Source organism: Arachis hypogaea, chromosome 11 (genome assembly GCF_003086295.3).
Source record: "Arachis hypogaea cultivar Tifrunner chromosome 11, arahy.Tifrunner.gnm2.J5K5, whole genome shotgun sequence".
Classification (NCBI taxonomy): domain Eukaryota; kingdom Viridiplantae; phylum Streptophyta; class Magnoliopsida; order Fabales; family Fabaceae; genus Arachis; species Arachis hypogaea.
This window is the reverse complement of record NC_092046.1, coordinates 39138117-39152529: the sequence shown is the minus strand read 5'-3', so window position 1 is coordinate 39152529 and position 14413 is coordinate 39138117. Positions and strand designations below refer to the sequence as shown.

Sequence of the window (14413 nt, the reverse complement as noted above, 5' to 3'; positions counted from 1 at the left end):
CCTTGTTTAGTGGAAACCGGTTTGTTTGAAACACACCACTTATTTCCTTACCAGATTGTGTGCAAATTTTTACCTTGGAGTTTCTTTTCTAAAAGGAGTTTAATTTTCTCTTTCATCCTTGCTACAAATGTTATACACGCTTGTTTGAATATGAACTTTGAGAATTTTTGAACAAGCCTTTGATTTCTCTCCCGAGTTTTATAAACTGCTTTTGGTTAAGTTGCGCATCTAATTATCTTTCTAAAATATTTGAAGAAATATTTTAGCCTTTAGCCAAACCCGTGTACACCTTGTTTTTAGAACTCGACAAAATCTATTTCAACATGAACTTGCATTAAAGCAAAGCCACGATTATGCTTTTATTACTCTCTTGAAGGATGTTGTTAATTAACCTTTCTTTTAGATTGCGAAGTGATTTTTATGCAAGTTTCGGTTCCTTTATGAACAATGTATTTGGAAGTACTTTTAATCGTGCTCTTGAGTTTTGTGAGCTTTGTCTTGGGTTTGAAATATTCTTTTCTGCAAACCTCATGCTTCCTCGACTCAGCTTGAGTTTGTTTCAAACTGATGCGTTGGTTTTCTTCTTATTGATCCTATTGAACTTCTTTGATCTAAGGGTTATCCTTGAAGTTGTCAATTGAATTATGTCTAGCAAACTTTATTGCTTGAACATCCTTGTTTATCTGGGATTGGATATATTCTTTCAAATCTATGACTATTGTCTTTGACATCCGTCTCTCCTTTCTAAGATCTCATATTCTTCTGAGTAGACTCGAGAATTGTTTTGGTATCACGTGCGACTTGTAGACATAGTAACGCGATACGTTAGTTCTCTAAGATGTGATGTGTATACGGAAGTTGAAGCGGTAGGTGTGCAACGTATGAGTTGTGGGCATTTTGTTCCTTGCGAACGGGTTTGTGATTGTCAGGCTTGTGATCAAATTTGGGGTTTGTAAGGTGCTTGATGGAATTGGAAAGTTGAAACTGAGGTTGATATGATATTAGTTTGCAGATGTTGAGCACGTCGTTTTAACTCCATCCTGTTTGATAGCCTTTGATGCCTTGCCCTACTATCACATGATTGACCCATGTTAGCTTTTGCATTGAGCCGATCTTGTAACTTTTGCTTTGCAATCACACTCCTACCTTTACATCCTTATGCTTATGACAATCAAAGTATTTGAAAATCGTATATATGATTATATTTTGAGATATTTTTGCTTCTTCCTTAAATGTGTTCAAGGGTGAACTGTTATGGAACTTCTTTCGTTTTGTATCAATTTTCGAGGGCGAAAATTTTTATAAGGTGGGTAGGATGTAAGACCCGGAGCTTTTGAAAAAGTCTTATTATGATCAAGTCTCAAAATCATATGGTTATTTATAGCCTTAATTTCAGAAATTATTTTATTAAAGATAATTAAGGCAAGTTTTGATTTATTGGATTTGAGATAAGCTATGATTATTATCCAATTTTATAATTATTGGATTATTTTCTATATTTGAATTATAAAGTTGATAGTTATAAAATAATAAGTATTTTATATGATTTGGGTTGGATAAGTAATATTTTAAATATTAATACTGTTATTTTGGAAAATGAAGAAATTAAGTATATTATTTCTTATTAATTGATTTGGGCATTTTATTGAAAATAATTGTAGAGTTGATGAACAAATAGTATTTTATATATTATTATTATTGGATTAGAATTTATTTCTAATCACTATATTATCCCTATTTTTAAGTGAAATTACTAAAATGCCCCTAACCCTAATTTTTGAAAATGAAACCCTAACCCAGTAACCCGCTAACCGACCCGGTTTCCTTCACTCACACTCAGTAGCAGTAGCTGCTGGCCCTCTAACCTAAGCACACACACAGCCGCAACCTTCCCCATTTCAGCCAGCAGCAACATCTGCAAAAATGAAAGAAAGAAAGAAAGAGAGGGAAGGGAGAAACGGATTCGTGGAGGAGAAGAAGGAGAAGAGGGGAGGAAAGAGACTGCGCCGCGCGCTGGGCTTCTCTGCCATCGCACCGTCGCCGTGACTGCCGGAGTCGCCGCGCCCTGCACGCTCGTCGCCGCCGTTACGTGTAAGTCCGCCTTGGTGCCGGTCGAAGAGGGGTGAAGGAGAGATGTCGAGAGGGAGACGCGATGGAGGTGAGTGAATAGAACTGCCATCACCACCGTCCTGTCCGTGGGGTTGAGATCGCGTCGCCATCTTGGATCCTCGACGCCGCCGCAGTGGAGAGTGGAGCAGTCACCGCAAAAGGAGGTGTTTCGCGCATTACCGTGAGCTGCGAACCACTGACCGAGAAGAAGCTCCATCCTCGTCCCTGCTGTGCAGCGCCGGCGCTATTGGGGTTTCACCGCGGCCGTCCCCGTGGTGGCTGGTGTCGTCACCGGAGAAGACCACCGGAGTTGCTGTCTGTTTCTGCCTCGGGATTATGCAAGTTGCCGGAGCCCACTGTCGCCAGAGCTGCCCAGAACCACCACTGTGGCTGCCGCTGGGATTGTAAATGGAAGAAGAAGACGCTGGTTCTGTCACAGCCGTTCCCGGGGAAGAAATCAGTCGCGCCGCCGTGCCTGGCAGCCGGAAAATGCCACTGCCATCGCCGGAAAATTATGACAGTAAGGGTTTTAAGTTGATTCTCCTTTCTGTTGAGCTTCTGGGAACTTCATTGTCGCTACATGTTGTTCAGGTCCCTGCTGCCGCTTGAGGTGGCTATCGGGCTGCCGCCGAACCAGTTCGGAGACCGTCGCTGTTTTGGTTCAGCTGTTCCTTCTTCGGTTCGGTAAGCGTTTCAATTGGAAAGCCCTTTTGTTATTGTTCCGTTATCTCAAGCTGAGGTTTGTGGCATTAATTGCTATGAAATTGAGTTTCGGTTGTTGTATGTTGCGATTAGAGTTGCTGAGATTGTTGAGAACGCAAGTGGAGCCGAGTTGCTGGCTGCAGTTGGTTTTGGGTTGTGGCGGAGATGACTCTGTGAGACTTTTGGGCTATGGAATTGCGTTTTGAGGTAGGGGCGCTTTCCAAAAACTATAGTTTATTATTGGAATTATTACATATGGGTACTGATGTGAGATATTGTGTATTTGGTGATTGTATCTGCCTTATGTATTATTTGATTGACTCGAATGACTATGGATGTTGGTTTGGCCGAATTGTTGTGTGGCTTGTGAAATGTAATGTTTGAAGTTGATTCTTTAAAGATTTGAAATGAGTTTAATCCGTTGGGGATTGGTTTGAATTGAGTCAATTATTTTGATGATGTGGAAGATAGAATACTCTTGAAATTCAGCCTGGATTGCTTTAATTGATTTGGTTTTGATAAATGATTTATTGCTGAACCGATTCTTTAAAGCTTTAGAAATGAGTTAAATCGGTTGATGTTGAGTTGATTTTTGAAATGGTTTTTCTTGAGATAAGCCACTGAGGCGACTGTTGGATTTAGCTTGCTTTTGAATTGATTTCTGGTTTTGAGCTGTTCAAAAGGAATGAGAAACGGTTTAGTTGGGACCCGAACCGGGTGGCTAAAGTCCAAGTTTTAGGGGAGGTGCTGCCGAAATTTCTATAGAATCCGAGTCCTTATTTGAAATGTTAATTGGGGAATTTTGAGTTTAATGCCTTTCCTATCTATTTTGAGGATTGTGAAATTATGGCTTCTTTATTACCTTTACTTAGAACAATTAAGAAAGCAATGAAGTTATGCTTTGAAAGAATTATTGAAAAGAGAATCATGATTTATCCTTATTTTCCAAGAAGAACAGTATGTCTTTGGGTACAAGTCATTTGAAAGAGAATTTTGCTTTGAGGCTGTTTTAAAAGGTAAAACGGGTTTATGTTTTTCTCTATTAAACACAAAGATTGTCCCTTGGGAGAGTTTTCGTGATTTTAAAAGGAATTGGATTTCGATTGATGAGCCTCATTATTTTGACGTTTTAAATAAGATTCAAAGTATCTTTTGAACTCTAGTTTAACACAACAAAAATGATTCTCTTATCAGTTTAAAACGCTTCAGATTTAATTATGGAATTGAAGCCGGTTTTGTTTAAGTAAAGGAAATGGTTTTGAAAGAAGTAAAGATTACGTGACTCGGTTTGGCTTAGATCCTATTTTCTTACTCAAATCAGAAAGCCAATGTTTTAATGATTTTAAATGAATTTGGTGAAATGAGATATGTTATTCTCCCCTAAAGACTTGGGACTCTGTCGAGAAACTTTTGTTATAAAATCCCATTGTTGGATGGGTGATTTTGAATATCTCAAAGAGGCTTTTAACTTGCCATGATTATGGAAGTTTTGGAAAGAGGATGCCGAGAGTGGCATTGTTTTGAAACGAGAATTTACCTTGAGTAAAAGTGGCTTATGAGCCTGAGATGATTTGAGAAATGAGATCTTTAAAGCCAAGGCTGAAAAGAGTTGAAACTTGATTTCAAAGTGAAATGAGTCGAGAAAATGATTTATGGCTTAAATGCCGATTTCATGAATTTGATGATTTTGAATGTGGAAGTGTTGTTTTATTGAGAGCCGGAATGGCTGTGTATGTTTATACATATTGATTGGTTCTGGATTGAACCGTGAGCCGGAATGGATGTGTATGATATGAATATTGGCTGGTTCTAGAATGAACCGTGAGCTGGATGGCTGAGATGGATGTTGATCCATGGATGAGATTGATTGCATGTTTATGCTGAATCATTGATAAATGTGAATGTTGCACTTCCACTATCTGAGATACGAGTTTCCCTGGGTAGTAGCAGTGGCTAGCCACCACGTGCTCCAGGTTGAGACTTGATACTCTGTTGACCCTATGTCGTAAGTGTGGCCGGGCACTGTGAAAGTCCCGGATGAGCTCGCCCCCATGAATATTCACCAGTGATGGTGATGGATAAATATTCACCAGTAAGGGTGATGGATATGGATCATGATTATGATCAAGTTTATGATAAGTATAACTCGAGTTGGGGATGCACGACAGAGGGACAGTCCAATGGTTAGCTACCAGGACTTGTCGGGTTGGCTCTATAACCGACAGATGATATCATCAGCCACTAGGGACAGGCATGCATCATATGCATTTGTGTGACATTGGTTGGGTGTGCATATTATACTTGGTTTGCCTATGTGATTAATTGTTAACTGTTCTACTTGTAATAACTGTTTGTTTGTGCTTGAACTTCCTATCTGTGTTTGCATCTGGGACTCTGTTGGATTGTGGTGATTGGTTGTTGGTTGGATTGTTTGGGCCTAGGGCCGCGGTTGGAATGAGATGAACTGATGGTTGATTTCAGTTTTGTGTTTCTGGTTTGGAATAAAATATGAAAGGCTATTTTGTTTCAGCATAGATAAACCGTTTTGAAAGACTTTTGAGTTTTTGAGAATTGAACGGTTCCTCTTCTAGAAAGGATTCCCGACTTTACTTTTATTGGAAACTGTTGTTTTTGAAAAGAGGCAAAAGACGGTTATTAATCACTGATGCGGTTATCTTCACGTATCCTATTACAGTAATTCCCAAAACCCTCTACTAAGAACCCTTTCGAGGATGATGTTCTCACCCCCCTACATTTTTTCCCTTTCAGGATATGAGCGCAGAAGTCACGAAGAGTTTATTTAGTTATTGATATGTTCTGTATTGATGTAGATTATTTATTGTACCCTCGCCTTTATCTTGATATATTCTGTGAGAGGGATAGAGATTGTATTGGTTAATGCTTGTAAATATATTTGTATATATATATATATGTATGTATATATGGATGTACTCTTTGTGAGTTTTGTAAGTTGTATGGTATTTATGAATGTACGTTATCGAACGAAAGTATCTTTGGGAGCGGTATTGCGGTTTAAAGTTTTAAACAGGCTCATATTTTAGTATTAATAAATATAAGTGTCGTCGTAATGTCCGAACTATCAGAGTCGCGCAGCCGGAAGTGCGAGCTTTGGTAGTTAGGGTGTTACAAGTACAAGCAAGAGATTCAGTTCAATATACAGGCAAGTCGCAATAAGACAAACAGCACAATCACAAAGAAATAATACAAGAAAACACAATCTAATACAAATATGCAAACAACATGATGCATGTCTATTCCTAATGCAGGTCATGAACTCATGTGTCGGCTACCTACCCTCTCCCAACATTACCCGGGTATGAGTCCCAGATATGGCTTTTCAAATGCATCCAGTGTGCTGATAAGTCTTACGGCTAGGTCGCATACAGTGTGACTTTCAATGTGCTTACATCTGGAAAATAGTTCTCAGTATGTGGGCGTCCCCACTATACATTTGGCACTAAGGCTCAAACAAAGTCTTATCTGTTCTCCTGTGGTAGACATTCCTTTAATCAATATATTCCTTTAATTTTTGTTCTCTACTCTCCTCTGGCAGAGATTCCTTTAATTATCTCTCATTCCTTTCACTACAAAAAAAGGGTTAAAACGGCGGTTATTTTGGAAAATTACGGCGGTTAGAACCGCCATTATGACCAAAACTGGCGCTTCCAAGAAACGCCGTTATTCTGGGCGCCATTCTGGTTATTACGGCGGTTTTCAAAAAACCGCCGTAATAACCTGTGGATAATACGGCGGTTTTTTGAGGGTTAAAATGGCAGTTTGTAACCGCCATTATTACCGGATAAAATGGTAGTTTTTTAACAGCCGCCGTTTTTACCAGGATGTTGTGGCATCCCTTCTGTTTAAAATGGCGGTTAGAAACCGCCGTTTTTACCATTATAACCGCCATTTTTACCAGGTTATAACGGCATCTTTTGTGTTTAAAATGGCAGTTTCTACCCGCCGTTTTTACCAAAATATAATGGCCTCATTTTCGTTTAAAATGGCAGTTTTTAACCGCCGTTTCTACCAGCGTATAATGGCGTCGTTTTCATTTAAAATGGGAGTTTCTAACCGTCGTTTGTACCTAATTATGATGACAATTTTATGCTTTTTAAAATAAGATTGAAACCACCAATTTAAAGTGATATTTTCTAAACTCACTTAAAAATCTTATAATAACCAAAAGGCATAACCATAAGATGATGATTTTTAATTCATACATGATCCAAAAGTCATAATCCAAGTCATAATTAAAATGTCATAATCCAAAAACAAAGGTCAAAGTAACATTTTTCAATAATACGTCTTAACATATAATTCTTAATATACGTCTTAACATATTAAGCAAGGTCATGCTTCCTTGTTGCTTGCTCCAGAAGACCTACTTCCTAACTCTTTTGGTGATGGAATCTCACTCTCCTGATCCAATCCCTATAACAAAAATATAATTATTATGAGCACAAGAAATACAAGAAAAAGGCATATATTGATATACATTTTAGGTCTGATTTAATTTATAAGAAAAGGCATATATAAAAGAACACACATTTGTTTAATTAACACTATTATTAGACATAATTAAACAGAGCATCAATATCAATACTTATATATTATTCTATACACATTATATGAGTAACTACGTTTAGATATTCTTTTTGATATATGGTTTTAGTTTTTAAATGGCTATTCTTAAAATATGTCCACACATCTTTCTACATTTTGAAAAATCAGTAAAATAGATAATAGTTAAATACAAACAAATATCCTTACACATAGCAATTATATAAGAAAATTAACTTTAGTAATTGTTTTTTGGCTCTTAATCCTATATATAATATAATACATTTTTAATTAACATAGAAGAAAATAAAAAAGAGAAACGTTCCATTCACCACTCTAAGGAGAAACATAAACTAACTATAACTATATCTATCACCCCATTAGGAGTATTTCTTAAGTACATTTCAGCAAAGTTAAAAAAATAGTCATGCTATGATTATTAAGTGTCATATCATAGTTTAAGGAATTTGTTTTAAAAAAGAAAGTCAAATTCTGTTCAACTAACTAACCCATAATTTGCAAATTATAAATCAAACACACCCAATCACAATCTACATATAATATTAGATGACAACAAAGTCAAACTAAGCATTCTCACGGAGCAGGTAATTTTTCAAAAAGATAATTGTACTTTAATCTATTTTGTTCTATTAAAAGTGAATTTTGATTAGGAACATCATATTTTTGTCCCCCAAATTGAACAAATGCACCCTAACTATGTTCATAGTAATTCTCACCACACAATTTATGAATATATTTTGTAGAGAGAAATGAGAAGTAACTGAAATAGTCAGAATTCTGTTTAGTTAGTTAAATCAGTGACATCCACCCTAAATGTCATAAGCTAGCACTACTACTAATTATATTAATAATAGGAATCATAAGCAGCAACAAGAAACTATATCAATATTCAACATATTTGTATTCAGCAAGAAACTATGAACCTAAGAAAAAAACTGAAGGAGATAAAGCAAAGGAAAAAAAGAGGATAATTGTATTTGTACCTGTGAGATTTGTTGAGTAGGGAACATTCCAGCCAATTGTACTGGAATTTTACCTCCTTCCTTAGAAGCAATATAGGAGACTAGCGCTTGCAATTGCGCTTTAACGGTATCCAACTCTTCTTGCACATTTGGACCACAAGTAGATGATGTGCCAGCATCATTTGAAGAATCTAAATTCATTTGACTAATCCTTGTAGTGTTGTTCTTGAAAGCAATTGTTGGAACAGCTCCCATACCTAAACCTCGAACACGACCAGGGTGCTCTTTCCCAAAAACTACTCCAAGAGCATCAAGAGGAGAATTAACAGTTGATTCCATCGGTTGTTGGCTGCTATGTGCTTCAATCTTCTCCTACATATATATGTATGGTTGGTGTTTTTTATTCAGCTGAAATTTAATTTGGTTGAACGTAATATATTACTAAGCGACTATACAGTTTCAGTTATTCATTTATTTTAAAAGAAACAAAGATATATTACCTTTAATATAATAAGATACAAGAGCAGGTGATTAATTAAGCAACTAAAAGTTTGAACAAAATTGCAATAAAGGAACCACATGCTCACACCGAAAAGGAAAACTATACATGCAATTAAAAATACGAAGATTTGAAGTTCCTAATGTTGATAGTTGTTGAGATTTAATGCTTTTCAATGCTTATTATTAGTTAATAAAAATAGATCAAATTAAAGAGTAAAAAAGGGAAACTTTCGATGTATAATAATAAGTGTTATGGGATCAAACAAAAGGGAAGCAACAACACGTGGTTATACACAATAAAACTAGATTGTTACTCTTAACCTAGCTAGCTAATTCAGAGAACAACTAACAAATTGTAAATCCATTAAATAAAAACCATGTAGAGCTCCTCTGGGGAATCAGTAGAAGTACAACTCAATACTCTCAAGTGTTGTTAATTCCCTCTCAGTCCTTGTCGGTCCTTTACTCTGATAAATAAAAAAGAAGGAAAGAAAAATAAAAGTAAAATATTTCCTCAATTCTCTGATAAATTGTTTATATAATTTTTTTTAAAAAATAATTAAGTAAATAAGAAAATAATAATAATAGCCTAGTTTACATACAGTTTAATTTAAAACCAATACCCTTTTAGTACTTTGATCCTAAAGTTGAGTTCTGCTAACATAACCTCATGGCCTAGATCTAGATGTTAATTAACTTGAGCCACATCATAATTATATAAAATATCATGGATTTGAGGGCATTAGATATTAGGAACCATATAAAGTAGGTTATAAATGAAGGGATGGGAGATGCTAAAGCAGGGACCTTGATTGAGCCCACAATGTTAAATAATCAGCTGTGGATTAAGTTATAAGAGTATTTTTCTAAAAAATAATGTGAAAAAGCAAGCTAAGAACAACTTGTATTAAAGACTAGCTTCAAAACTCCCAAGCACTTAGATGTAAAAGGCTAACTGTAGGGGTTGGGACGAAACAAAAAAGAACATGGATAATGAAGAAACAATCACTCACACAGTCAAAGAGGCAACCAAGTCAGCTTTGGTGAAGTTCACTTCAGCATTGTATTTTGTGAACTCCCCAATTTTGGTGTCGTAAGAGAGCTCAGAACCAATTGCAAGTACGTCAGTCCCTACAACACCAGAGACAAAACTGAACTAGTTATTTGTGTACATTCTGGACATTTGTTCTAATTTAGTACTAGTTATTTTATATTGACATGCATGGAAAATAATAATAATGCAGGTTCAGAATCTTATAGAGAGATGCTTGCTATTTCATATGAGTCAAGATCAGTGCATAAAGGCACTAGCTGAACATGCAGGAATCAAGCCACTTGTTACACAAAAGCATGATTAGCAGGAGCAGGCTCATTACACAAAAGCCACTTGTTCAAGTAAATAAAAATTAATTAGTTAATGATGGTTTGAGACCAGGAGCAGGCTCATTAACAGTGATGGTTGTGAAGAGCTGAAACACAAAAGCATGATTAGCATTAGTAAAGCATACATAACAAGTAAGTCCTGAATTGGGTTTCAAGAAAATTGACAATAGCAGCTACAAACACACTAAAATTAAAGTTAAAATATAAAAATGGGTCAGCAAAAATAAGCTATGTGAATTAAAAAGAGGCCTAACATGTGAATAAGGAATAAAATGGAGTGCTTTGAGAACTATTTTAATCCAGAAACTGCGCCTTAAAAATTGAACCAGCAAATAAGAAAAAACAAAAACAAAAGTACGAATAATGACTATGGCACCTCATTTCATGATGATGAAGAGGGGAATAATGATAATCAATACAATAATTGCATTGTTCCTGTCACTAATAATGTAGCAGAAGATGATGAAGTACTTGATATCCAACCAATAAGTTCATCAATTCATGTTCATAAAACTAGTCCAAGTCCAACAATGGCATCATTATTGTCTAATAAAGGAGTGAAAGATAAATGCAGAAGGCGTAGAGGGAGATGCAAGAAACGATCAATAGCAGATATTTTAGCTGATGCAAGGCATTGTACAGTAGAGGAGATCTATAGGATGAACAAGTTTTATTATGCTGCTGCCATTGAAGGATCTCATCAGCAGCAGCTGCAAATGGGGCCTTATTCTGAAAATGATGAGGTAAAGGGTTGTGATGAGGGTAAAGATGGAAGTGAAGATGATTATGAACATCAACTTGGTTTGACTGGAAAGGGGACATTGCTTCTTAAGTTCAAGCTCAATGCATGTAATAATAATGTAAATCGGAATTGTGTAACATGAATTCATTATTATTAATATATAACCTGTGGAAACTTATTATGCTTAGAGCTTCATCTTTTGTTTATATATTTATTAATCTCAAAGTTAAGTATGATTTTGCCATATATCATATGCATGTATACTATTTTTATTCTTTCCGTCAAGATTAATTATGTTTTATTGAGAGGGAAATTCTCTAACTTTTCTTAACAAACACATAAATCTGTCTTGACAAATTATCTATTAGTCATCATTCAATATCTGTTGTAGCAATTAATAAGTAAGATGTGTAAATTGTCATATAGATCAAGAGCAAAGACAAGGGGAAAAAAATTAAAGATGCACCATAAATCTATCAGCTGTAGAATCAGAAGTTTAATTAAGGATCCTTTTGGCATAATAGAATGCTAATAATATGTAAAATGCTGAAATTTCTTTTTTATCTATCTTGTAACTTTGCATAATTGAATTCATGGAAATTTATAGAATCTCAAAAGAATCGGTTTATGGCTTGAAAAATACAAATAAAATACGCACACATTGACACGAACGTAACATGTAATCACAGCAAGTGAATGAAACTAATCTGATTTTAATGGAAATTTCTATGTAAGTGCAAACTGAAATATGTATTGAAAACCGAAACCAAAAAGTGCAAGATGCTTAATCTGATTCAAATATATTTAGTGGAATTCAAATGCTAGAATATAACAAAGTGGTTACACTAAATCATGATTATAAATGCAGATAGAGCAACCAAAGTGGTTTTACAATAATTTAACAGGGTAATAACTTAAACTAATAACATGTACTATAATCAAAATCCAAAGAAAAGAAGGCAAGGAATCAGCTCATGTGATTTAAGTGACTCAATTCTTTACTAACCGCGGAAATGATTAACTAAAGTGATAGATATTATGAATAGAATCACAGAACAGAGCCCTACTTCACTAAGCTTATTCAGTTTGAACTCATTCATCAATTCACTATATTAAGAAATAGCAGGATGAATTAACTAGTAAAATCCAAAACAATAATAAGAGTAGCAGCAATTGAACCATTGACACATGCATCGAAGTAAATACATAAGGAAAGAGAAAGTGAAGTTATCGTAAGGAGAAATGAGGAGATGAAAAGAGAGGTTGGTTTTTTAGGTCCAATATAGTGCTGTTCTAAGATCCGATCAGCGTCAATCACCCCACACCAACATCAATGGAATGCTTCAACACAAGACCCGATCGCGGAGCTGCAGAGAAACAACAACCCCCAAAAATCAGCAACAAATCAATAACTGGTGGAGAGGTATCTAGAGAACTTGAGAGGGAGCTGCAGAGAAACAAATCAATAACTGGTGGAGAAGGAGAAGTACCTAGAGAAATCGTAACCAGCAGAGAGAGGAGAAGCCAAGAGGGAAGAACGGCGTTGTCGGAGCATGGAGGAGACGAAGGAGAGAGAAGGGAGATCGAGAGCGCCGTTACTGTGTTTCGTTTAATGAGGCTAGGGTTGCAATTCTTTTATTTTATATACGTGTGAAAACGGCGGTTCAAAACCGCCGTAATCACCAGAACCGCCAGCAAACACAAAGTTAATTATGGCAGCAACCAAAAATGCCATAATAACCGGGAATTATGGCGGTTCTTTAAAACCGCCGTAATGTCCATGCCATTTTAAACTCTTTTTTTTTGTAGTGTTTACTTTTCGTTCTTCTTCTTTTCTTCCTTATCAAACCAAACTCAAAACATAATTTAAAGCAAAATTGTAACACCCTAACTACCAGAGCTCACACTTCCGGCTGCGTGACTCTGATAGCTCGGACATTACGACAACATTTATACTATTTAATACTAAAAATATGAGCCTGTTTAAAACTTTAAACCGCAATACCGCTCCCAAAGATACTTTCGTTCGATAACGTACATCCATATATATACATACATATATATAAGTAATACTACAAACATAATCCAACACAATTCCTATCCCTCTTACAGAATATATCAAGATAAAGGCGAGGGTACAATAAACCATAACTAAAACAATACAGAGCATCACAACAAACAATTAAATAAGCTCTTCGTAACTTCTGCGCCCATATCCTGAAAGGGGAAAAATGTAGGGGGGTGAGAACATCATCCTCGAAAGGGTTCTCAGTAGAGGGTTTTTGGGAATTACTGTAATAGGATACATGAAGATAACCGCACCAGTGATTCATAACCGTCTTATGCCCCTTTTCAAAAACAACGGTTTACAATGAAAGTAAAGTCGAAAATCTTTTCGGAATGAAGAACCGTTCAATTCTCAAAAACTCAAAAGCCTTTCAAAGCGGTTTATCTAAGCGAAACCAAAATAGCCTTTCATATTTTATTCCAAACCAGAAACACAAAACCGAAATCAACCATCAGTTCATCTCATTCCAACCACGGCCCTAGGCCCAAACAATCCAACCAACAACCAATCACCACAATCCAACAGAGTCCCAGATGCAAACACAGATAGGAAGTTCAAGCACAAACAAACAGTTATTACAAGTAAAACAGTTAGCAATTAATCACATAGGCAAACCAAGTATAATATGCACACCCAACCAATGTCACACAAATGCATATGATGCATGCCTGTCCCTAGTGGCTGATGATATCATCTGTCGGTTATATAGCCAACCCGACACGTCCTGGTAGCTAACCATGGACAGAAACACCCATCGCGAAGCAAGTAGGTTTGAGCTACAACCCCATTGCTACTACCCGCTCAACCCAGAGCCAGTGGAATAACCACTACTGCGGCTACTACCCAGGCGGGTGTTTAACAGCTCAACCTGGAGCGAGTGGAATCACCACTACTACCGCTACTACCCAGGCGTCACAGTCTCTGACCTGGAGCAAGTGGGACGAACCACAACCCTTACTACTACCCAGGTATCTCAAGCATATATTCATTCAGTCCCAGTCATGGATCAACATCCATCTCAGCCATCCAGCTTAAATTCATAATTCGTAGTCAGCCATACGGCCCATAACTCATTCGGCAATCAGCCATAAATCAATATCATACACAGCCATTCCAGCTCACGGTTCAATCCAAAAGCAGCCAATATTCATAATCATACATAGCCATTCCGGCCCATAACAAAACAGCACTTCCACCACGCAACATCATCAAATTCATAAAACCGGCATTTAAACCATAAATCACTTTTCTCGAGCCATTTCACTTTGAAATCAAATTTCAACTCTTTTCAGCCTTGGCTTTAAAGATCTCATTTCTCAAATCATCTCAGGCTCACAAGCCACT

The 14413-nt window shown here is 36.4% G+C and overlaps 1 protein-coding gene across 9 annotated transcripts; it reads right to left on the bottom strand.

Annotated features, from left to right (window-relative positions):
* Positions 1-7021: 7021 nt before the first annotated feature.
* LOC112720720 (uncharacterized) lies at positions 7022-12763 on the bottom strand. Of its 9 annotated transcripts, none has more exons than XM_025771763.3 (6): positions 12492-12631; positions 10149-12368; positions 9890-10007; positions 9227-9343; positions 8397-8747; positions 7022-7263 (listed from the first exon to the last, which is right to left on the bottom strand). In XM_025771763.3, the coding sequence occupies exons 4-6, from the start codon at positions 9239-9241 to the stop codon at positions 7183-7185; spliced, it is 447 nt and encodes a 148-aa protein (XP_025627548.1). In that variant the 5' UTR covers positions 9242-9343; positions 9890-10007; positions 10149-12368; positions 12492-12631; the 3' UTR covers positions 7022-7182. The 9 variants fall into 9 exon arrangements, with proteins under 9 accessions (XP_025627548.1, XP_025627550.1, XP_072062843.1 ...); XM_025771765.3 differs by having other exon boundaries at positions 9253-9343; XM_072206742.1 differs by having other exon boundaries at positions 10253-12368.
* Between the last annotated feature and the right edge of the window lie 1650 nt (positions 12764-14413).